Raw genomic sequence first — 26,276 nt, 5'->3', positions numbered from 1 at the left:
TTCAGACAAAATATGATTTGTGCTGCGTTCACTGCTTCGGTCGGTGCGCTGAGGACAGAGAAAACATGGGCTGTGTTTTCCTAACGCCTAGTGGGGTATGTCACTACGGATCAAGAAGCTTCTGCAGTGTTTATGGTCTATCATCACCAGCAACAAAGATGCATCTTTCCTATTCTGGGATGCAAGTGGACTAGCTCAAAGAAGAAGTGGGGCAGTGAGGAGGAGGCTGTGGGTGGAGCCCTAAGGTACAGGACTTTAGGCTTGTGCAAGAGTTTTACTTTTTAGTTTACTTCCGTGCCTGGAAACCTCATTTCCAAAAAGGGCCGTGCAGACATTTTTGCCACAGTGCGCTGTAATGTTGTTGTTGTGTTCTGTCTGTAAGACCCATTAGAGCACGCAACGTGATGATTCCAAACAATGACAGATCATTTGACCGTTAAGTAGGCTACTCCGACTGCATCCCCGCTCTACTGTGCCATAGATTGAGCCTGTGGCTTTGACTCTAAATATGCCGTACACACAGCGCTGAGGCTGCTCTCTCATGATTATGATACAAGTAGTTGTTGTGAGCTTTGAGTCATCCTCAGTGGACCTTCACTCTCCAGACTGACCTCTGCTGCTGCTGCTGCTGCTGCTACAGGAGGGTTCATTAACAGCTGGAGTCAGTGATCACTGTGGGACAGATTATGAGGAATAAGTTCACTTTTGTCGATATGTTTTTAATTAAATGAGTAACAAGGAAAATAAATAATCAAGAGCAAGATGTTTCCTCGACAACAATTCAATTCAATGTATATACAGTACACCTTTTGTGCAAAAAACATGGAATCAAAAGACATTGTAAGCTGATAACTTCAAGGCACACATATATTTATATATTTATATGTATATATAACATTATTTTTGCTGAAGAAAAGTGAAAGAGTTCTTCATGGGTTAAACATAACAGCTGTAAAACAGACTGTGTTTTGTTGATTTATTATTTTTTTTACCTTTTTTTTTATTTTTATTTTTTGCTGCTCACTCTGACACCCACCATCAAACATAGCTAGCACTAACAACACCGCCCCCCTTTTACTGTGATAATGAATGACTGTTGAAAAGCAGGTGGAAAGCTCTGCAGCCTGTCACTTGCTGTGAATGTTTAATGAGTGTGACCTTTAAATCTCCTGTTCATGCAGAGATAAATTCAATGTGTAGCATGTGATATGTAATATGTATTTTCTATCGCAGGAATCAAAGAATCTGCATGTGTGTTTAAGTGAAGCTGCAGTTATATCACTGGGGTAAAACCACAAAATGTGCTGGAGTGAGTGGTTCCCAGAAAAATACGCCCTCTAGTGGTGAATTGGGCTGATTTGTGCCTCTGTGTGTCTCCTCTCTCCATCTCTCCTACAGAAATATACTTGCTGGTTTCAGCACTCCCATGATGCACTGCAGCTATACAATGTGGATAAGATCTGTATCTGTTATGGTCACATCAAAACTCATTCCCTAATCAGTGAAAATCAAACTGAACTGCAGCCTTGAAGACTTGATATAAATGAATCTTGATTGTACATGTGTGCGTGTATGTGTGTGTGTGCGTGTGCACAGAATTCAAACAGCAACAACTCCAGAAACCAATAACTTATAAATCCAACATTGTTATATAAAAGATTCCATCCAGCCAGTTGTATAAATTACATTTCTTCAAGACACAGAGGTTTCAAATAACATTAACACACTACAGTGTCCAGTAAAGTGTGGGAATTTGTCAATAAAAATGCTCCTGATGCTCTTTAAAAAGCGTCATGTGTGACACAAGTCTGTATCCTGAACACTGTTCTTGCAGTAGACTGTGCTGTTGTTCCCCAGGGGGCAGTCTCGGAAGCCGATGCCCCCATTAGGGGTGTAAATAGGCTGAATGCGGAAATCTCCCTTGAGGAGCTGCTCATTGTTAAGCGAGACTATCTGGAAGCTGGTCTCAGTCATTTCCAAGATGGAGTTATCTTTCTTGGTTCCAGCCTCACAGTAGTCGTCTTTTCTCCGGCCCCGGTTATATTTCCAATTGGTGGACGACTTGGAGCGGCTCTTCTTGTGCATGTGCCAGCAGAAAATACTGAGCATCACCACCAGCACCACGATCACGGCCCCGCCGATCAGCCCGGCCAGCAAGAAAGGCGAGCCGGGCTCCTGCTGCGTGGCCTGCTCGGGCCCCGACGGCCTTTTGTTGTTGTTGTCGGGGCTGAACAGGGCCGGCGTGGTCATGGCTTCCGTGCACACCGTGTCATCTTTGGGCCGGTAGTTATTGAACGCGTCCAAGGGGATGACACAGATCCGATAGGTGGACTTTGGCTCCAGATTAGCCAGCCGGATCCCTCTGTGATCTCCGCCCACTATCCTCTCCCTGACTGTGTCCCCCGTCAGACTGGGGCCCATCCTGGCCCAGGTCACCTTGTAAGCAGTGACTGGAAAGGCGGCCACCCAGCTGACATGGATAGCCGAGCCGTTCAGTATTGCAAATGTGACCTGCACAGTCTCTCTCCGGGGATCCAGAGGTTGCTTAGTCCTCAACCCTCGTTCTCTGGTTGTATATATAGAGTAAAGGGTGGGCAGTGTGGGGAGGGGTTGCCTGGGGGGCGGCCGCGAAGAAGAGGTGGAAACATCCTGTGGAACTAAAGGGGAGTGCGTGGAGGACGACAGGGGTGGGATCAGAGCAGAGTCAGCTGGCGAGGTGGACAGGGGTGCCGTCGCCGTGCTCTGAGGACACTGGACCAGCTCAGCGCTCAGCTCCCTGATCACCATGCCCCGAAACTTCTCGGGTTTATGGCACATGAAGCCGCGTACGTTGAGTGAGGCCGGCAGAGATTTCAGCCACGACACCACCCACTTGATGCTGCAGTCACACAGCCAGAGGTTGTTCCGCACGGTGAGCTGTCTGAGACTGACCAGGCCGTCGAAGACTCCCTGCGTTAAGGACTGCAGCTGGTTGCTGGAAATATCCAGCCTCTCCAGCTTGTGCAGTCCCGAGAACGCTCGGACGGGGATCTGGTTCATCTGGTTTTCCTGAAAGTTTAGCTTGACGAGCACCTCCCCCGGGAGAAACGGGGGAGGGTACGTCAGCGAGTTGCGGGCTAAGGACAGCTCCCGCAGAGTGATCAGGTCCTGAAAGGTCCCGGGCGCGATCCCTTCGTCCGTCAGCAGGTTCCCGTCCAGCAGGAGGCGCTCAAGGCGGGTAACGTTCCTAAACGCCTCCTCCGCTATAACGGCGATCCGATTCTCGTCCAGTCTTAGCTCTTTGAGATCATCGGGTAGACCAATAGGCACGCTGCTGAGGTGGTTCTTGGTGAGGAAGAGCATCTTCAGGCTCACCGCCTCCCGGAAGGCCCCTTCCTCCACCCCGACTGTAGAAATGGAGTTATCGTCCAAATGCAGCTCCTCCAGCCACAGCAGCTGAGCCAGAGCCGCTCTGGAGATAGTCTGAATGTTGTTCTCCTGCAGGTGAAGAACCCTCACATTTTTGGGCAGGTTAATGGGGAACTCGTCCAGCTGGTTGCCATAGAGATACACGGTTTCCACAGAGGCCACGTGGTGGAGCTCCAAGGGAAAGCCAGCGTTATTGATTTGGTTGTTGTGTAGGTAGAGGGTCTTATAACCCTCACCGATTCCCAGAGGCACTGAGGTCAGGCTCCGCTCATTGCAGTAAATAAAGGTGCGATCACAGCGGCACTCCTCAGGACAGTTGGATGCCCGGGAGAACTGGAGGTGAAGGCCCAACAGTATAGGTATCCACGGCCTTATGAAGGTGGCCCAGTCCTTATTCCATAAACGCCACTGTATCTCCATTTCAAAAGGGGTCCGGAAAATCCAGAAACCAAATCAGAGACAAAAATTGTAAGAAACTGTGGTCTGAAAAAACAGATGAGTCATTACATTTTGGCCATCGGCGTAGCAACACCACTGTGTCCAGTCCACCGCTGAAGAAGGTTCTTGAGTAATCCCTTTTGTAATTAGATGTCCTTAGCTTCCCAACACAAGAGCAACAGTCTCATTAAACGATATGATTCCTTCACCAGCCACTGTCCATCACCGAGCTGGGACGCACAAGTAAAGTTCACCATATTTTCACACTTTCTCCCCTTTTCCCGGAGGGTAGAGCTCTTCTCTTCTCTCAGCACTCGCGGCCACATGCAACACACAGGAGCGTCATCGCTTGTGCTTCTTCCTCGCCTCCTTCCCCCTCTTTCACGTCACACACTGCTGGCTCCACGGCAATAAAGCCTCTCTTGAACTTGACATTTGGATCCAGAAACCTGTTGCAAAAAAAAAAAAGAAAGAAAGAAAGAAAAAAGATAATGGGGGAGAAAAAAAGAATCAGCCTTTGTCCCTGAAAATGCACGTTCTCCACTAAAAGACCAAAGGATTTCTCGCCTCTGTTCCACAAATGCAAAGTGAGGCATTGTAAATTGGGAGAGTGGAGCAGCGCGCATACAAATGACTTACAGATCTCTTACATATTCCTCAGACACACAGCTAGAGGAAAAGGATATTTGAAAAGATGCGAAAGTTGTGGTGAAATAGTGTGTAAAAAAACCCACTTTAAAAAGTCTATGTGCAGATTACTAACATGAGACCTCATCTAAAATGAAAACATATGCTAAGCGGATTCAAACACCCCCCCACCACCCCTCGTTTCCAGTTGATAACCACAAACGTGAACAAACTGACAAAAAGAACATTTAGAAAAACGGCCACATTCAAAGGATTAAAATACGACAGCCAGGGGCATTCTGCGAGCAACGAGGTGTGAAGTGAGCTGCTGAAGATGACCAGCCTCACCGGTGGGCACCATGACACTGTTACTCAGTGCTCTGCCTCACGGCACTGAGGGAGAAGTGCCTTCAAAGGAAATTACCGAGAGGTTAAAGAGACAAAGCTCCATATTTGCTCTTAATTATTACTGCTGCATCGCACTCTGCATTCCTCTCTAGCCCTGATCCATTAAGTTTAGCTGTGCTGTGGAGGAGTGCCGGACGGTGATGAACGCAGCCTGTCAGCAGAGATAAGATGAGACAAATTCCTCGCATGGGGGGACAAAACTAAGATCGATGTGGGCCTCTCAAAACGGGGAGAGGTGCTACTGTCAGAACAAGGTCATGAGATTTAAATAAAGTGAAGTGATTTCCTTGTCCATGGGCTTGTATTGGTTGGCGAGCAAACAAAACCCTCATTATTTAGCCTGTGCTGCATTCAAGATGAATATCAATACAAAACAAACTAGAAGAAAAAAAAGATATGTCCTATGGGTTTTACAATTCAATACACTTCCCCACAAAGGAAGTGGCAATAATGTATTATTAGTGGTTGTTAGCTGGGTGGTAGTGATGATTAATAAAATGGCACCAGGCAGCAGCAGGAGCCAATTGACAGATTGCATTGATTTGTGGCCAAGGCAGTTTGATAGTTATGTAATGTTCCTTGGGGGGGCTAAACAAGGCATCAAACTGAGTCCAATTATGGTGACCCGACCTCAGCGGCGTTGTTATGGGGAGGGCAGTGGGCATCAGTCCTATACAACGTAATGCATAATATATTCATGTGTCTCTGCATTTAAGAGGAGAGCTTTTGTTTTTCAGCAGCTCTGTCCCAGTGTGGGGAACAAACTGGCGGGTGTAGTTCATTAGCTCTGTGCCTAGAGGAGACGGGCAATGGGGGAAATGTCTTCTTGTTTTTCTTTTCTGCCTAATTACTATGAAGTATTCACACATGGAAATAAGTGTAAAAGAAACTGGATTATAACATTATAACAATGCAGCAAATACTTCAGCTCCTGTTTTCCTGTTTGTTCTGGTTGTAATTGTTTATTCTGACAATAATTGTAAAAGTTCATCCAGGAAAATAAGAGTCCTAACCCTATTTAAAATAAAATTTTAAAAAAATTAAAGAAGCGATGCTCCGCGCATTAGTCTTACCTCTCACTGCTGCACATCCAGGCAGCCTGCCCGTGGCCGCCTCTCCGCAGAGCGCTGCGCTCACACCGAACATAAAGTCCGCATCCTGCCCGCTGCGCCCGCTCCTCGCTCCCGCTCCGGCTGCGGCTTCGGACTGGTCTCACTTGGTTTTCTGCCGGTGCTAAGAAAGTGGGGCATTACGCTGAATGTTGCCCGGTTCTGCCTGAAGCAACAGCCAGGGAGAGGGGAAGGAAGTTCAGGTCACCAACGGTCTGCTCCGCATCTTTTCCTCCGTTTCCCCCCAAAACGCACCCCAACAGCCTGAGACTGCCAGCCGGCTGCGCTGCTCTGGAGCAGCCGATAGAGCTGCTCCGCTGCCTGAGGAGGGAGAGGAGGGAGGGAGGGAGAGGGGGACATGAAGCAGAGGGGGGAGAGTTAAGAGGCTCCAAGCCTGACCCCGCTCCAAACAGCCGGAAAACCTGGGGTAAGAAGTCCTCAGTCTGGGTTCACTGTCTCAGAGACTGGCTGAACCTCCTGGAGACCCGAGAATCACATCTGGCTTTGTGAACACACGGGCTCTCTCTCTCTCTCTCTCTCTCTCTCTCTCTCTCTCTCTCTCTCTCTCTCTCTCTCTCGCTCTCTCTCTCTCTACCCATACATCCCATTCTCTCTCTCGTTTCTCACAGCCCCTTCCGCTCTCCCATGTTTGCTCATGCAGGTTTGTGCGTGTTAACACAATTTATTTTTTCTGTCTTTTTTCTGTCTTTTCAATTAAAATAAATACCTAACACACAACCACAGATGACTCATGGGTGAAAAGGTGAAATAGAAGAACAGAATGAGACAATCATGGCCTTTGTTTAGCTACTTGGTTCCCATCATCACTGTTTATCTGAAAAGACGGAACCTAAAACTCTGAGCACTAATATACATTAAGTAAAACAGCAGGGCCGGATTAACACCTTCAGGGGGTCCGGGGCAAAAGTCAGTGATGGGCACCAACTGAGCCTGGTTCTTCCTGCTAGTTACAGAGATCAACTACCGACTACTACTACTGTACTACTACTACTGTAAATTGACTAACAAAACAAAGAGTTATAACCATTATTATTTCACCTATGGTTTCTGAAGCTCAGAGTGAGTTTGTATTCAGTGCCTGGCTCCGCCCTGTAATACCCAGATAATCCCAAAAATAAAAAAGGGGTGGGGCCTGCGTGAAACCGAGACTTTGATGTGTGTTTTCTTCAGAAAAAAAAAAAAGACGGAGTTTGTCTTTTGCTTAGATTTTTGTTAGATATACGATTTTTGACACTTTTTCCTAATTTTGTAACAACCTGATCAGGGAATCTTGAAGATTATCACAGATTTATGCTATAGCTACATTTATTTTATAATTTCAGACTGCTCCTTTTAGATGTTTTAAAAGTCTATTTCTATTCTACCAGTTTTCCAGCAGCAACATTGTCCAAATTTTATTCATTTATTTATTTTTCTGTCTGCATCAGGCGGCTCTCATTCTGATCTGTGTGTCACCAACTCCTGATGAGCGAAGTTTAACCTAACCTTTTTTTTTATTCTGTGTTCATTGTAGAGAGATTTTTACACGCTGTGTGTTCCCTTTAATGCCGGGCTGCTGTTTGTAGGCGGATTCTCCGCGACAGGATGATGAAACAACACTGAGACATATGATTTAAAAGAATACATTATTTACCATTTGACCTGTCGCTGCACTGCCCTTAGACGTCTCCATCTGCACAGATAAAACAGCATCCACACACACCAATACACAACACACATAAAGCTTCAGTGTACTATTTAAAATGACTGCTAACCTTCAGCCGTACTCTCACACAAACACACACACACACACATAATAGACACACACACAAAAAGTCTGTGGTTTATTCTTATCCTCTATCCACAACTCCGGGTCTGAACACTTGCTGCCAAACACCACATCTGCTGCCGCCTCTTGCCACTCCAATCTATTAAATTAAAATTCAGGCTAAATCTGTCTGCAGCTTATCACTGTGTATGTGAAGTCCGTGGCTAGCATGACGATGCTGGTTTAGCACCACTTGTTTGTGCTGCGTAACTGTAATCCGGCTGCTTGTCTGTGTCCGTCTCCGTCCCTGCGCGCGTGTGTGTGTGTGAGTGTGTGTGTGTGTGAGCATGTGTGTGTGTGTGTGTGTGTGCCTGGACAGCTGTTCAGAGGGTTTAAGTGCAAACTGGGTGAGTAATGGATTACCTGTATATGTGACCCGATTACAGGGATCTGTTTACAAAACAGAGAGTGAGAGGGTAAATCTACTTAGCTCTAATGACTGAAAGACACAGTTTGGATCCTTACTTTTGTTTCTTCAATAAAATGGGAAGAACAAACTTGTCTTGAAAGCGCGCCAATTGATTTTTATGTCTTAAACTTTCCCTAACAGTTAATGAAGTTACAAAGACTCACTCTCAGAGTGCAGTATGTACAGTATATGCATCAAAGAAAGACCAGCAAATGCCTCCTACTGTAGGCTGTAGCAGGGCTCTAACCAGCAATAGGCCCTGGTGAAAAATTGCTTTTATGGTTCTCAGTCACCTTGAAACGTTCAGAATGTAAACACTCATAAACTGGTGCCACAACACAATCTGTGATACACAAGGTCAGAAAGTTAGATAAACTGCTGTAAAACTGTAAATCAACTGTGGAGAGGAGGCAGACTGTAACTCGTTTAAATGTGATTATTACAATAAAAATGTAAATTATATTATAGTTATTAGTAGTAGTTGTAGTCGTATTCCATCATAAAGACATGTCAAACCATAAAACAGTGTAGCAACAGAAGAAAACTCTTTAAAAAAAAATCAACAACAAACACTAGAATAAAAATAGGAAATATGAGCACAGCTGGATCTCACCATGCTGTAGTGTGGCTCTTCTGGCTGCACTGTCTATATTTCTACCAGTGGACACCAAGGTTATGTCCACACAGTCATTTTTTTTTCTTTGGACAATGAAGGTCACCTCGTGGTGAATTTATACTGGGAGATAGCAACAATCTTCAAGTTCGCTGTGTGTAAATTCTAATGAGATTTTGTCTGCAGACAGTTTTGGTGGTGACACTGCACAGTATCATTGCTGATGTATGTCAGATTATTATACAATAGATGTGGGGCGGGTGACTCATACAGTCATATACAGAGACAATAAAAAATCCAGAACACGACATCAGTTCACGTCATCGGTCCGTGCTGCTCCCACAGGCTGCGGCTGTAGGCACATTAGAACAGAGGGCGACGCTATCACTGATATCACGGAGGCTTTGAAATGAAGTCTTCAATGTGACACGTTGGTCCGAAATTTTTTGACTGGCAGCTTGACAGGCGTAGATTTGACATTTGGTCTCACATTTGTCAGCTATCATCAGCTTACTCGTCATGACTACGCGTACATGTCCTCAAACTAACCCCGCTGATGTCATCTGAAAAGACATCGCCTGAGGAAGTCCGCAAACATGTTCCAGCAAAAATTCCATTCAGTTGGTATTTTTAGGATCTAATTCCGGTTCTGTTTAACAGCGCCCCCTCTACCCCCCAACCCACCTCCCCTCGGCCTCCATATGCATAAAGAGGCATCAGGGGATTCACCTTCCACTGCATGCTGTTCAGTTCATCTTGGGACCTCAAGTGGTCACGGTTTTTCTGAACCACTTTGTACTTACTTATTTACTTGTATTCCCCTGATAAAGCAGTTGCACAGTTGCAGTTATAGTTGAATATCTATTGCTACAGTTGTCGAGCTGTTCCTGGTCCTGTTGACATCAGCTGAGGGTTTGGACCTGCATCACTCCATCAGGTCTGACAGGTGCATTACTAAGTCACCACAGGTGGCTGGGGATGCTGCAGCTACAATACAATGATAAACCGGTGGAACCACACAGACACACACACACACAGACACACATAAACAAACCTAGCTAGCAAGTGTTTCACCTATTATCAACGGATGTGAGTCATAGCAACCACAACACAGCTATGGATACGGCATCAGGCCCTATAGTCATAATCACAGCTACAGCCCGTCTCCATCGGCCCTGGCAGCAGCTGGTTGTAACCCAATAACACGGTGTAGAGAGCTGGTTAATTAGCTCGATCGGTCTCAGTTATCTGTCCTCCTGCAGTGATCAGTATGTCTGAGCACTCACAACCCGTGGTCACAACTAGCAGCAATCCACAACAACAACACAAAACTATGTCACAGTTACACCTTGCTTAGCCTCCATGGGAAAGTCAATTTTAACAGGAGATAGCACAAAAAGGTACTACGAGGAGTCAGAGTTCCCAATGTGACCCTTCAGGGACTCCGTAGGTAGGTTATACACTTTATTACTGACAAACACTTCACTTAAACTGGTGTAAAAGTGCACAGCCCAGTGTGGTGTAGCAGGTCGGTGTGAGGAAAGAGAAGCAGGTGGTGTAAAGATACACAGGCATGAGATGGAATAGTGTGAGGTTGCCTGTGTCCACGGCAACAACTGTCAGTTTAAGCCCCCCCACCCCCGTTGCCATTTCAACGCACCCTCTTACACAACAAGTAACACTCATTAAATTACTTGACATTAGTTTTAAAGTACATCCACTATATGTTAATGTGATGCTGCTGTGACAGAGTGGAGCTGCTGCTGCTGCTGACAAATAATAACAGAAAATGTGATGTTCAGCACAGCAGGTCGAAATTTCTGTTAGTGTGAAGAGTGGAAGATGAAACAATATCCAAAAGGGATAAAGTTGCAGATGATACATTTATAGTTATATATTTTTCATCTTTTACGTACATGACAGAAAAGGAAAAGCGCCCACAGCAAAGGTTTGGCCACCCTGCAGAGTCAGTAGTAGACCCCCTTTGGAAACTATCACAGTGTGTGGTAAATATCTGATATGATACCTTGGTCAAAGTTATCTGAGAGCCTCCTGAGTTTCCCATTCTTTTGCAAGGACTGTTTTGTTTCCCTTTTTTACTCTACAATTTTAGAAAACAAAAATAATACACTGATATTGCTTGAAATATTGCAAAAGAGTGTTTCATGTTTAACTTTCTGCCTTTTGGAGATTTGCTGAACTGTTCACCTTAACATACATTTTGAACCAGCAGTACCCAAACTTTTGCACACCACTATTATATCCCTTTTCTCTGTGTCACCACCTCTATCTCCTCCAGTCTTTCTCTCTTTATCACCATCTGAATAAAAGTATAAAGAAAAAAAAAACGGAAAAAAGAAAGTGCTGTTACAGCAATTAGTCAATATCTTATTGATCTCCCAGGGAAATGTATTTGAGCCGTTCCAACTTATGAGGACTCAGCATCGACAGAGCCACACTCTTGAACCACTTCTCAGTTCTCAGGCCAGTGTCTTGCTCAAGGACAAGTGTGCAGCCTGATGGCTAGTTGGCGTGCGTATACTACATGGGAAATAATGGGAATTCAGTCACAGGGAAAGCGTGGGCACATCACAACATTTATCACACTTTAACATCCATGTCACGAGAAACCAGAGGCTCCAGAGTAGTCGGTCCTTAGGGATAGATAAGTGGAACCTGACATATTTAAACCTCTCACATCTATGGTCTCGTGTTCTCATTGCTGGTAAAGTGTGTAGTGTCATGAAGCCAAGACCTTAAGAGCTCTCTACGGCCCTCAGACTGTGAATGTCTATGAGTCTGGCACAGGATTTAAAAAGATCCCCAAATTATTGGAAATAAATCATTCCCACTGTAAGGAAAATCATTTAGTGGCACGGATCACTAATGTTTGCAAGTTTATCCAGGACTCACTGCTGTAGAAAATTCAGCCCACAAGGAGAAAGGTCAATGCAAAAAGAAAGATACAAGAACTCAAATGTTTAATCACAGGATATGCAGGTGACTCCTGGAGCTGCTGGTGTGTCCACCATGAGAAAGAGTTCGCTGTAGAAGGAGACTCAGCCTTTTTTGGAATATTGTGCTCTGGGCGGATAAATGAAAGACAGAGTTGTTTGGCCTCAGTGGCTGTAGACATGTCTGGTTCAGACAAAGGCAGCTTTTCACCAACTGAGAAGTAGTGATGGAAACACTAGGGTTTGAGGTTGTTTCATTTCCTCAGGGACTGGGCAATGAATGCTAGATGGAAGAGTGCTCCAAAAATCTAGAAAACCAAGGCCAGAGACTGACGGACAGTTCAGAAAATGTCTTCAAGAAGTTACACATTTTCACGGCGGTGTTTAGCTCAGTTGGTAGAGCACCCGCCCCATGTGTTGAGGCTATAGTCCTCACTGCGGCCCTATCCTGCGCGTCATTTCCCCTCTCTCTGCCTGAGTCTGAGTCTCTCTTGTCCAGTAAAGGCGAAAAAGCCCCGAAAAATATACTTTTAAAAAAAAGTTAAACATTTTCAATTTAAAGCAACACAATGTAAGATATAGGAGCTTCTCTGGTTGAGAAGGGCAGCTGTCTGCTACCTGTGTTGTAAATAGGACTGTATGCTGTATCCCCGGAGAAGCACAGCAGCCTACATGAATTTGTTCCCGGAGCCAGAGCCGGAGCTGGAGCCAGAGCCAGAGCCGGAGCTGGAGCCGGAGCTGGAGCCGAAATTGGTGCTGTTGCCGGTGCCGGTGCCAAGCAAAGAGGGTTTTGTGTGTCGCTGGAGGACAGGCCCAGGACAGGGAGCCTGTGTGTGGTTGAGAGGACCAGGGAGACTGGGCTTGAGCTCGGCCTCTGGAGCTTAGCTGATGGACTGCGGTGTACCAGCACCATGGAGGTGCAAACGGCCCTTCCCCGCTCCCCGTGTTGTCTTAATCCCTATAGTCTTAGGAGTAGGTTTGTTGTAGCTACACTACAGATGCTCATGGAATTTCTTGGTTTCCCTCATCAAACTCATCAGATACACAATCCAACCACTCCAAAACGCTCTCGTGGACAAGTTGTGACCTGCACATTCACCACGCTATGAGATAATAACGGAATGTTACGAGACAGAGTTGTTTTCGAGGTTGAAGTTGTTGGATTGTTGATTTGATGAGTTTGATGAGGGAAACCAAGAAATCCCATTAGCCTCCGTACCATAGCTCTGATCAGCTTGCGGCTCTGCTCCGCCGTTCTAAAAATAGCTTGCACGGACAGTTAAAGGTAACAAACCTACATAGCAGCTAGCTGGCACAAAAAATGGAGCTTAGCATTAAAGGTTGATCAAGTTAGTTCATAATAAAAATGCTTAGAGGAAATATCTGCCATGGATAACCTTCCCTCTACTCTCAGGAATGTCCCACCTGTCCCAGACTTGTGTCAAAATAAGATCATCAGAGTGTCAGATCAGGCTTCAGCTCTCATTTCTACGACACACCGCTCTGACCCTGGGGGGCAACCGGAGAAGATGTCGGCCGGTTCTGCTGCCTGTTTCGGTGACTCCTAAAAAAAAAACCCTCAGTGCTTTGTTGAAGCCCCGGGCGAGGATAACACTTTAACAACCAAACCTCCTGAAAACACCGTTTCGACCCTGATGCATTTTGCATGGTGGCATCCACATACATAATTTAGCTATCATGCACTGAAACAGAGTCCACACTCATGCACTGTGCCCCGACCTTTGAGCACAAAGTGTTGCTCTGCATCTTTGACTATTAATAGGGGAACAGATCGCAGACAGACAGACAGACAGACAGCACAGGAGACAACAACAAAGAGGTTTTTGTCAGGACTTGGGGGGTGACAGGCAGTTCAATCAGTGTCAGGTTCCTTTAATGAGAGTGTGGCTCAGTCAGGGGTGGATTGCCAAGCAAGAAAAAAAAAAGATCTCCCAATCTTCCATCTGTTTGGGTAATATTTTCATGGAGGAGAGAGAGGGAGGGAGGGAGAAAAGCATTTTTATGTGATCACAGACACAGATACTGACCCAATGATCAACAGTTGAATTTGCACAAAGCACAAAAACTCACAAAAAACCCCTGAATGTCCTTGAGGTCTCTCTGGAACTCGACCAGGCCTTCCCTGAATACTCTAATGAGATACAGAAGTGTCTCATGTATGCATTTACATAATTTTGTGAAGAAAATCGTCATGACATATTTGCTGCTGCAGTGAAGCTTTTCTACATCCATACTATACTATTACTGTATTCATGCGATCTATCTAGGAGCCCACTATGATTGTGGGATCCGACAGCTTTGTAGGAAATGCCAAATCCAGATCCATACTGATGTTTTGAAGTGTTAAACCGTAAGAAGATACATTTGTGGTTTCAAGTCCAGAAAAAAGAAAAAAAAAAGAAAGGAAAAAAACATTTCACATCTCTAGGCTGTGGGGTGAATTGTAACATCTCACATTGTGTTTGAGACTACACCATTTTCCGTGCGTGCTGCGGAGTTAAAAGCCGTTTAATAACAGACACAGAGGATTAAAGACATCTGTCGGTGTGTTTAATATGCAATGTTACAAGTAATTGCAACTGTAGTGGAGTGTTTAGTCACAGTGCATGGAAACATCTGAGAAAAGTGAAGAAAAAAAAAACTTGTTTGTTCTCTTTTTGAATTCCTCCCTCCTTCAGCTGAACCTGAAATCATTCCTCACCTCACCACATTCCTTCATGACTGTTTTTATTTCTTCAAAATGGAATTGCATCACCGCATCGTTCCTTACATTTAAGCTGTCTCTTTGAGGACGCCGTCCTCAGCAGCTGATATTGTTTTCATCATTTTTCCCTCCTCAGCAGGCATCAAAGGGGCTCTCCTGCAGAGATCTTAGGCTCCTGCTGAAGGTCAGTCAAAGCTTCCATTTACACTCAAAGGCTTTTTATTATATTATTTTTTCTTTTTTTTTTGGTGGGAGATTTACTCTTTGATCAATTCACAGTCTTTAACATCAGGTTAATTGAAATGCATGGTGTATTTATTTATTTAGTCACCTAACTACGTAGTTAGCTGATAGTTTAGCATTATTGAAAACATAAGTGTGTAACCAATACATCCATCAAAGCTGAGTAAACACTGGGCCATTGGACAGAGCGAGGCGAAGCTACAAGGTTGTTGGTTTCCTTTGATTCCTGTGAGATCCAACACTTTCAGAATTTCATCACTCTCACATGTCATAATGAGTGTAATGTTACAGTCTCCACTGTGCTCCACAGCTGTCACATCTGTGGAGCACAGTCACATTCAGCTCTGGAATACTTGGTTCCAATACAAATTTAGACTATTGCGGAATCTTTTTACTAAACTTCAGTTTGGACCAAGCCTTTTCTGGAAAGGAAGCTGTCTTTGATGAAATTGCAAAGCTGACCATCCAGAGTGAATGAAGTGAGCAGAAATACTACAGTAGCTTAAGTAAATCACCACTGTCTGTAACAGTCATGTATCTTTCCTGGATAGTCTCTTTTGGCAAATAGAAAAAAAAAAGGCTAGACAAGGCCCTGCGAGTCACAATAATCTTGATCTTTGTCCAAGTTCTCATCAGTTCCTCTTTGACTTAATACTAAAATTATAGGAATGTTACTGAGATATTGCAAAAATACAAAGCAAAAACATAGCAAAAGTTTGTGATGTCACGTCACTGTGACCTTGAACTTTGACCTTTGACAATCCAAATCCAGCGAGGTCATCCTTGTGGCCTACTACGGTACAATTTGAAGAGGTTGTGTCTGCAGCTGAGAAATTGGGTCCACAAGACTGGGACGGACCTTCTGGACATTTAGACACAGAGGTAGATGGACAGACAGCCCCTAAACAATGGTTATTTTTTGCCCTGAGGAATAAAAATGTTATTGACAGTCATGCCATTATGTGATAGCATTTAGATTTTATTCCATCATGGGACTGAAACAAGTGTCAAACCCTTCAGTGTGGATAGCAACATGCACTAAAACATTTATTTATAGTGGATAATTGAGGTGTGGATGGTTTTATATTCCTCAACCATCCACTCTCCCCTTAATGTTTTAGAATGACTGGATGACCACTTTAGCTGCAGAAAACAAAAAAAAGGTGATCAGAAGACAATAGAGATGCCACCTGTTGGAGGATGAGCCAATTTAGTCATAGCTGTAGGCTTTGCCCTGGGTACACAACACTATGCAAAACACCCTCACCCCTGTTTCAGCTGTCATCTTGTCCACTGCTGATGTCAACAAGCCTCTGCCACAATCTGAACTTGCCAAACCAGGTTGTTTTTTCAGAGGGCAAAATTGAACATTCAGGGCTGTGCACATACTGGCCTTGATCATAGTCACAAAAACCTCTTGTACCTGGCCTGGTATGACTTCCTGTTTTTCTATGAAAGAAAAAAAAAATCAAGAAACTCACACAGGGGAAAAAGGCAGAGCTGCCATTTCCCACAGCATTACCTCACAACCCATTTGTTTTCCATGATTTATTAATCAACAGCAGATTTTTCGTATCAGCTCCACAGGGTTGAGCATCTCTATTCGCTATTTGTTTACTCCGATCAATTTGAGTTTGGATGCTGGTTGCTCCTGTTATGTAACTGCAGGTGTGTCACCATGACAAACTGTGAAGATAAGACCAGGTTTGAGACATCACATTCCCCCTGCCTGGGTTTTATTCCATAAGCTCCCTGTGCCACAGTGAAGGTATCTACTGTAACAAACAACAGAGTGGACAGTAAAACAAAGTCTTCCAAGAAGTTAGTTTGTACAACACAGATTTTAAACCCATTCTGTTCTGCCTCCTAACCAAAATTACCACAAAACCTTGAATCTGCTATCTATTAAAAATTCTGTATTTCCAATTCTTGTAATTGAATTACTCTGTTCTAGTCAGATGCACTCATTTGTTTGGTGAAAAAAATCAGTCTTAAATTATACATATTGTGGTGATAATGAACTGCAAAATCAGTTTAAATGTAAGAGCAGAATGGTGTGTTTCATTATACTTTTCAACAACTCTTCATGTCTCCTGTGCCCCTGTGTGCATTTCACTAAATTGGATGCAGTGTTTGGATTCTGTGAGGACTATTCAAAGCTAGAGAGAAACTGTTCAGGGTCCAACAAATACACTCCTTCTAAGTGGTTTTTGACAAATCTCTAATTCTAGGGGAGATTAAAATACTTCATCAGCTGACATTTTGGTACATTTTCATGGCCAGTGCATAATTTTCAAGGACAATTGGTTCAAATGGTGTACAGTCAGTACACCACACAAAAACCTCTGGTTCAGATTGTCTGTTTGATATTTGTCACATTGTTCAACCTGATGTTATTGTTCACAGCACAAATACACAATACACAGAAGGTAGCAGACAGGGGTAAACAGATGCCCAACAACAAATATTTGCCTCTGGGCCCCATGAACAGTTAATGCAGCGACCTGTTCAACTTTTTCCACTGCTGTTGACTGAACTGATGTTTGAAGCTGGTGGAGATAGGGACCTTTAGTCCACTCACTTCCTTCCAGTGTGTGATCACTCAAAGAACTAGGACGATGTACCACCATCCTAGATGAAGAAATGAGACCAACACACTTGTTTATTATTTAGCATGTTTATATCTCCATGCTAGGGACAAGTCAAGTTTTCAAGTTGTTAATCCATGCTATTTCTGTGGACTCCATAGGAGCGTTTCCGCTATAGGAACTTTGGGATACTGTTAACCTTTCTCTGGTGTTCAGGTCACCAGTGACCCATTTTCAGGTTTTAAATGCATACAAGTAGGCTACCACATATTTTTTATTTATTTATTTATTTTTTATAGCATCAAGGCTTTTTGACTTTGCCAGGAACCTCAATTTGAACAAAATAAAACATTTTTTCTTCACACAATTCTAAAATGCATTGGTTAAAATTATGACATTTGTGGTGTTAGGGTCAATTTTGACCCGGTTATAATGATAAGAACAATAATGAGATGAGATGATAAATAATTGTTTTAGTGTGTTTTACAGCTGATTTAAGACTCGGGGCAAAACTGACCATAACAGATGGTAGCAGAAAGCTGACAAGAGGAAGGTTCAATTGAAGCCAAGGGGCATACTGACAAAAAAAAGCCCACACCAAAAAAATATTAAAACAAATATTTTCATGGATAGGAAGCCTAACAATGTAACCAAGAGAAGAAAAACAAATTGGATGAAAAAAAAAGTTTTTAGTGTATTTTACAGCAGATTTAAAACACAGGTCAAAGCTGACCCAAACACCATAGATGGCAGTAGAAAGCTAACACAAGACGAAGGATAAGGGGCCGGGGCCCTTGGTGCATGTCTCCACTGCAGGAACATCCCTAAAGGAATTCTACGGGATCCAACGAGTCCCTGTCTCGGGTTGGCTACTCAGATTGGCCCCCGAAAAACTCCTGTGTGGGGCTCGCAGTTTACTGTGCTGATCTGGCAGACTCAAAGCGGGATTTGATGCCAAGAGAAAGCCTTGAAATCGGCTGCATTTTAAAAACCCAGCATAATTTAAAAAGTGTCTTCACAGCCGAAAAAAGAGAGAATAAATCAGTAAAAGACATAGTATGATAGTAGTAGTTAAAAAAATGTATCATAAATACGCAAAACCCGTTATTATTAGAAAGTGTTTACTGCCGGACAAGCAACAATAAGAGCACTACAAAAGAAGTGCCGCAAAGTGATTGTGCAAAGATCATAACTGTTGCACGTCGCCTCAAGAGTCCTGTCCTGCAATAGAGACACAGCAGCTGAGTGAGAGGACGGTTCCTGTAAAGTTCCTACCCCCCCTCCCTTTACCAGGAACTCCCACAGTGGAAACACGGCTCATGTCTCAGTAACGCCTCGACTTGGACTCTAGGATGAACTGATCAGATTCCTGTCAAAGGTCAAAGGTCAAGGTCACTGAGCTCCAACAGGATTTGTTTTCGATCTCTGTAACACCTTAAGGGGATTTCTTAGATGTGGTAAAAATGTTCATTTGGACATAAGGACAAATTGGCCAAAAGTCAAGGTCAGTGTGACCTACTGTAAACGTAACCCAAACCCAAAGCTTATTAATAATCACTACCACAAGTCGGTAATTTGAGATTTACACTAATTTCATAAAATGCTGTCAGTAAAAAAAACTCGAAATTTTAACATAGTTTTAAGCATTTTGTTGACTTTCCAAGAACGTGCATGATACATAAGATCTGCAGGGCAAAAGGAACTGTGTGTGTTTAAAATGAGGACAGATTGATGATATAGTTGCAGGGGATTCTTCTCCTTTACTGCGGAGAACTGATGTCAGGATGAGGAGAGGAGAGGGAAACAGGAAGGAAGTGAATGAGGATGAGAGGAGGCCAACGGGCCACCAGATAGGGATCTTCATGGGCTGGAGAGGAGGAGCCAAAGGAAAGCCTGAGGGCCAGACCAGCTTTTATGTAAGATCCAGCAGAGCCTCGGAGGCTGGCACTGCTGCCTGTCTCTCCTCCAGGAGGAGAGGAGCAGGAAGACAGCTGGACCAGTGATGTGGACAGATTGAGACTCTGAGGGAGGAAGGCTGAAGGTGCAAGAATCCTGATGGCAAAGTATTAGCAGCACATACGAAAGCATGTGCAGACTTGTAAATTTTTTGTACCAAGCTCTTCACAGCCTCTCTCATGCTATTCTATATCTGACCTGTGAACAGCATGTGAGTCAGCATGTAGCCTGGAGTCCTCAGGCTCAGGTCTTTTAGTTGTTCCTGAGGCAAAACCAGAGGTGACAGAGCTTTCACAGCCAGAGCCATGCACGACTGAGACAAGCTGCCTGAGGAAATCAGGTGGAATCAGTAGAATCACTGACCTCTTTTAAATCTCTTCTCAAAATGTGCTTTTATCATAGAGCACTGACCTGATTTTGCTTGAATTTATTACCAGCTTTTGGCTTTATTATGATTCTTTTTTTGTTACTGATCACCCTCCTACTGGTGACACAGCCTCTGGCCTATTTGCACTTAAAGTCATATTTCTGCTTGCAGCATCTCCTCCGAGCTACAACGATGTTGAAGAAGAGGATACAAACATCATCACTGTCAGGATCCTGTCTGATTAAATAATCTTTTTTTCAATGCAAACAAAGCTAAAATTATAGTTATTATCATGTTGTTATTTTAACAAGATAAACTGTGCTCTGTTTTCTTTCTTTCTTTCTTTCTTTCTTTCTTTCTTTCTTTCTTTCTTTCTTTCTTTCTTTCTTTCTTTCTTTCTTTCTTTCTTTCTTTCTTTCTTTCTTTCTTTCTTTCTTTCTTTCTTTCTTTCTATTCCAGCCAAGGCAATTTCACAATTTGACAATAGCAAATAACAACATTTCTGTATTCCTGAAGGGAGCAGGGAGAAGATACATCTGCCCCTCACTAATTATTTTAGTAATCTGTTTCAAAACCAGAGTGAACACATGGAGAAACTCAAACAGAAAAATCATTCCACTGATTTATAAAAAAATATATCTATTGCTTGTTATTATGGACCACTCTTTTGTAAATGCCTCTGTTCCTGTCAGGATTGGTCAGCAGTTTGGCCGTCGACAGGTTTCTGATCTGACCCTCTGAAGTTAACCTATGGTGGAGCAGGCTCTGCATCAGTTTCCATGGTGATATGAACCGTTGCAGAATTGAAAAAAAAAAACCCTTAGTAACTTTGATAACCTGAAATCCTACTTTGTGGTGCAGGCCTTTTGTCTGTTTTCTCCTCCAGTGCTCTCTCTCTGTGTCTCTCCATCTCTCTCGCCTCCCTGTGTCTCTGCTCGTGTGTTGGGGCGTAGTGTTCCCTTGGCCGCACCTGAGTCCATCATGTCATCAGCCCCTGCAACACTTCAGCCCCGGTTTCGCAGTCACTCTTCAACAGTCGACCTGAGAGGTAAATGTCTACTGTAGGTCTTCTTGGTAATTCCTATTTACTGCTTTTGGATTACAGTCTAACTTTCCTCATGCCTCACAGTCACTCTGCCTGCTGTGCATCCTGCCTTTCCTCCAATACCCAGCAGTCAGTCACTAACCACCTACCTCAGCCTCTGCCGACACATCAGCCCAGCAGCCTCTCTCCATCCCAGAACCATTTCTTACCTGCCTGACGCAGTCTTCATGCGCTGCCTGCTAAGCTGCACCACTTAAAATCTGTTTTCTGCTTTTGGGGCCTTACATGGTTATGATAGTAGTAAATTATTTCTTAAATCTATACACAATTGATTTTGTGTGTACATCCTCTACATGATAAGGAAATGAGCTTCAGTACATCTTATCTCTTTTAGCAGGAAATGTTAGACCTTACTTGATGAAAGGGAATGAGAAAAAAAAAAACAGCAGCAGCAACATTCAATACACTGCACCTCTATGTCAAATGTTGAAACAACATAGCAGCTGCTTTATGTTTGAGTCCTGATCGACTGCAGTCTGAATCCATTTAATACACAGTCAGGAGTCATCATGAAGAACAAGCTAATTGAATTTCTAAAAATATCATCATCATTTTTTTTCAATGACTCAATTCACCTTGTTGTCTTATTTCAACATCACAATCTTGCTTTGTTTCTGTGGTTAAGAGATGATCATTAATTCTCCATGTACAATAAATAAATGTAACAAGTCTAATTGCAGTCGGATTCTCTCTGCACCACGTTTTGTCTTTCATGTTTCTCATTTTTCCCTGACCTCATGATGGTGTCCAATTAACTGCTAAGGGAAGTAGACTATTTTGACTTTTGACTGTATGATCTACCTGAACCCGAATACGTTATTCGGAAATACATAAATAATGCTTTGATCCAGAATAGTTTTTCTGTCCGAAGTTTTTTCAGGAGCTTTTTTCTAAAGAAAAAGCATGAATTGCATGGTGAGCATGATTTTGACCTCAAGGACAAGAGATTAAAATAAAATGGAACAAAAAAACATGTGGGTGCGTGTTTTGTGCCAATCACATCCATGCACAAGACACTGCCACAGTTTGGTTTTGAAGAGAGCCCTCAGGCTCAGTCCTTTATATTATCACAGAGGAGCAACAGCACAATAACCAGGTGACTGCAGTTCACACTCCAACACAGTAGGTGGCGCTAATGCACCTTAATGGGAAAAGAAGCGGCTATAAAATGCTGGATACATTTTTTTGAGTGTCACACCCCGCGAAAGAACTCGTTTCACTACCAAAACTTGATCCATTCAGTCTGATTAAAGTCTAGAAGAGCCGCATGATTAGATAATGTTATTCCCGTATTAGTTAGCCGAGAGCTAAAGTGGAAGTTAGCCGGCTAGCTCAGTGGAAGTCTCTATTGCGCCCACTTCCGGTATCTCCCGAATATGAATAACAGATCTTAAGTTTTTTTAAAAGCCCGAATCTGAAACTCCAATACAAATTTTGCACTGGCTGTACAGCCCTACCTCACAACTGTGGTGTTTTCATAGACTGTGGTATGGTGTTGTGGTGGTTAAAGATGAAACAGAAACATTGTTTTGTGAGTTTTCTGGATCTCATCAAGCAACAGTCAGTCTGTGAAAGTTATGTAGATAACATGAAAAGCAAAAGAAGCCCATTGCGTGTCCACAAAGGGTTAATTATCTCTGAAATAACTACTAATCATACACTGGGAGCCATGGACATTCATTCCTTATTCATAGCTCTTTGCACAAGTCTCTGCACAGGCGACAGCTGACCTTCAGTTCATCTGCAGCTCCTACTATCTCTTCACACCTCAGCCTCACACCCTAGCTGCTACACTAAGTAGGCCAGTGACTGATGCTAATACAAGATGTATTAATGAGGTAGGATCACTTTCTGCTCCAATTACTTACCAGTGGGTTGGACCCGGCGAGATATTTCTTCGTCAAGCAGCGCTGGGCCACGGAGGAGATTAATGGCTGCTTGGCGCCCTCGGATGAAGCACATATGGTTTGTATCAATTCTTCTGTGACGAGAGCGGGCCGCACGGAGTGTTGTCTCACACTCACTGGGGTGACCTTTGCATTTGGGCTCAATGCTGTAGATATATCATTCCTAATGCAGACCACATTATCCTCTTTACTATGTGTCACGTAGATTTTATCTATGTGGCCCAAGCATCACAAATTTGATTTATTTATTGGCTTTATCATCCAGCTCAGTGGACATTTATCTGAATTTTAGTGTCTTCCCACAGAACAATAACAGTAAATTTAACCCCTCACTGGTCTGTCCAGAGCCGTACAGCCCAGCATTAATTAGACACAACATGACCCACTGGCAAGTGGGTGTTAGATTGTGTTCAGACTATACAATTCTTTTTTGCCTGTCATGATGGTCATGTCAGATTAATGAAATACATTCTACCTGTATATGGTCAGGAGAATGGCAACACTACAAGTATGACCTCGACCAATCATCATTCACAACTGATCACAACCCGGTGTAAGTCCATAGGTCATTGGGGAGGTGTGGCAAGAAACTGTCAATCATGGCTACTACAGTGCTGTGTGTGATGCTGCTAGTGGTCTTTAGCTCAGACATGAAAAACAAAAGGAAGAAAAAATGATCATGGAGCCATTCCAGTCTGGTGAAGAGGACAGTATTACTGTCTGTTCTTCAGAGAGAACATGGTACATTAATGACTGTGTACACACCTCAAAACCATTAACTTACATTGCGCACACGAAGCCAGCTGTCAGACTACATGGAGAAATTCAGTTCAAATTCATAACGTTCGTGATCGGGACCGACGCTGTACCTAAATATGTCGGCCACAACAAAATCTTGTGAAAATTGGCCTGAATTTGTGTAATCTGATCCTGGTCTTAAGGGACAAATGCTTCCTGTTTGTGAGTGACCACAAAAGCTGCATATTTGTGTTTTCAATATCCAATTAATTTATATGCAAATGCAAACATTATCATTTGAATTAGTTATTTACAGTGTGGCTGGACTTCACTATAACTGTTGTCAAATTTGAGCCAACAGTTTGCTTTGATATAAATTTCACCATGTTATCACATAATATCTATTATGGACAGTGTCAGAGTGACTTGGCAGCCAAGTGGGTATAGACTAATGACACTTGGATGCAAATGCCTATATGGAGTTACTGGTTTGATTCTGGAGCTTTTGCAGCATTTAATTCTCATACTTGCCCTTTGGGTTTGGGGCTGTTCAGGGATTAAGGTGGTCTGTGAGTTTTATGTTAGTGGTTATTTGATCCTTAGTTCTAAAACAGAGTGGCAGACTCAATGGTGCTGCAAACAAGCTGATCACAGAGATACTAGAGAGCAGTGCTACAAAATAACAAGACCATGCCTTACGTAGTTTTGTATTGATGGCCCAGGATCAGCCATCACCTCAATCTGTTGGTGTGGTGTGTAGGTGAACAACACTGTCTATGAAATGCAATGTTGTTTTTGCCAATCACCTTTGCCACAATGTCAGAGCTTGTTTTTGCTCTTTATGCTCAAGTTGCTGCACTAAGCTCTTATGTTGGATGATAAGAAGCGTTCAACCAGGCTGCTGTTTGTCATCTCTGGTTTGTATTGGCTAACACCAGAGCTCCTCAGATTCCTGATTGAAAATGAGCATCAAAGGCTTGTACGATCAACACAGCACATCATTCAGAATTGGAAAACCTCTCAGAAAATGAAAGGATTGGTAACTAACCCCAGTTCTTCATTTATTATTGGAAAAACATGATTCAGACAAAAGACTGAGAACCTCTCACAGGACAGGCATGTAATGTAAACCACATACATGTTTTCCTCAGCTGAGAGCCAGTTAGCCATTTGCTCTGCAGAGAATGTTAGGTAACAACACCCTCAGAAAGATGCCTGTTGTTGAAACAATGCAAGCAATGTCTGTCATTTGTAACCTCGCATAGGTTAAATAAGGAAAACAACAGTAGCATTTGACTTTTGGATAATTTCCCTTCATAAAAATTTCATCTTGAGAATAAAAGTGATGTTATTAGCCATGCATTCATCAAAATGTGTTATGGTTATGGTTACCAGATTCAAGCATTATGATCACAGCGTGTAACATGGGTTTTAATCAGCAGGACCCACAGGAGGTTAAAGTTGAAGCTTGCCAGATATTTTTCTAAAGTCAGACTGAACTGTGATAAACTTTAATAGTCATTTTACAACTTTTACAGGTATTTTTTTTTCTCAGACTGTGTGGCTGTGAGGAGGGGAAAAAAACTCCATCAGTTATCCCAGGATGCACAGGGGTGAAATAAACCAAGTTTATATAACAACCTGTATCTAGCCAGACAGAGAAAGAAGGATGTATGTCCTGTGTGTGTGTGTGTCTGCGTGTGTGTGTGTGCAACTAGGACTGTGGAGGAGGTGTTGGGTAATTCACAGCTGGTTCATCACATGACAGGCTAAATTAATTGATGTGGTGCTGGGAAGCTGTGGAGGCAGCACCTGTCCCGTCACAGCCATACATCAGCATTAAGAAATCAGCCCCTGCGAGCATTATTTATCTGCCCCGACTAAATGCCCCCGCACCTCCCAGAATACAGCATGACAGTCTGGAGAGGGGAGAGCATTTAACATGGGCTCCAAAGGCCCGGGCCGGCAGACTCCCACACCAACCGCTTAAACAGGGCAAATTATTCTTATGCTTGCCAGAGGATCAGCTCTTCCATGAAATGATATGTGTAAGTGTGTTTGAAGTAACTGAAATCTATGAGAAAAAAAATCATTTAAAACATATATTTACATTCAATGCTTCTCCTTCTGTTATATATAAATATGGTAACTACTCAGAAGTGACAAACTCATTTTCATCCTTGGCCACATCAACACCAGCCAGACCTTGAACACACCAAATACCCCATCATCCTGAGACACCATCCCACACACCATCCTCATCCACTGATCAGTCTCCAAACAACATAACACAATGCACAACCATTAGAACACACACAAATTACACTGTACCATACCTGTTACTGACATAAATGTCATTATGTTGCATGATCCTGAAGGTCTTATACCTCTTTGTTTTCTAGCTGGATGTCTCGCACTGTTGTCGGTCTGGCTCTAGGCCTTGTGCTGCAGCAGCCCCTAATACAGCGTGGAGGTTGTCATTGCTGATGCCTGATTAAAGGGACAACGAGGAGTTTTGGAAAAGCGAAGCGTTTTCACACTACATAACGATAGAGACAAAACGATATATTTATCGAAAATGGGACCATTAACAAGTGTGGGCAACGTAGATTCATCGACATTAATATGAGACTTTTTTATTGTCATTCTGCCGACGGAGAAACTCCTCGTTGTCCCTTTAACTCTATTTTAAGGTTTTGTGGTGAACGTATCAGTAAAGCCTGGCAAAGGTTAAGTAAAGTCAGAGAAGTGACAATCTGGTTTGTTTAGGTAGCCAACTAATCACCAGACAGAGTTTGAGTTGCTATACTGGACAATGGGCAAGACCATCCTGTTCAGAACAGCTCTATAGCC

The 26,276-nt window shown here is 43.3% G+C and overlaps 1 protein-coding gene across 1 annotated transcript; it reads right to left on the bottom strand.

Annotated features, from left to right (window-relative positions):
- Positions 1-628: 628 nt before the first annotated feature.
- On the bottom strand, positions 629-6,562 carry LOC146964121 (leucine-rich repeat transmembrane protein FLRT2). The gene is made up of 2 exons (XM_085767521.1): positions 5,955-6,562; positions 629-4,295 (listed from the first exon to the last, which is right to left on the bottom strand). Exon 2 carries the CDS (start codon positions 3,826-3,828, stop codon positions 1,792-1,794), a length of 2,037 nt encoding a protein of 678 aa, XP_085623647.1. The 5' UTR covers positions 3,829-4,295; positions 5,955-6,562; the 3' UTR covers positions 629-1,791.
- Between the last annotated feature and the right edge of the window lie 19,714 nt (positions 6,563-26,276).

Source organism: Trachurus japonicus, chromosome 22 (assembly GCF_045865225.1).
Source record: "Trachurus japonicus isolate A0001 chromosome 22, Traja_1.0".
Classification (NCBI taxonomy): domain Eukaryota; kingdom Metazoa; phylum Chordata; class Actinopteri; order Carangiformes; family Carangidae; genus Trachurus; species Trachurus japonicus.
This window is presented reverse-complemented; position numbering and strand designations above follow the sequence as displayed.

What these genes read in the sequence shown, in the direction of transcription:
- LOC146964121 (XM_085767521.1), bottom strand. Translation starts at nt 3,828, where the DNA reads ATGGAGATACAGTGGCGTTTATGGAATAAGGACTGGGCCACCTTCATA.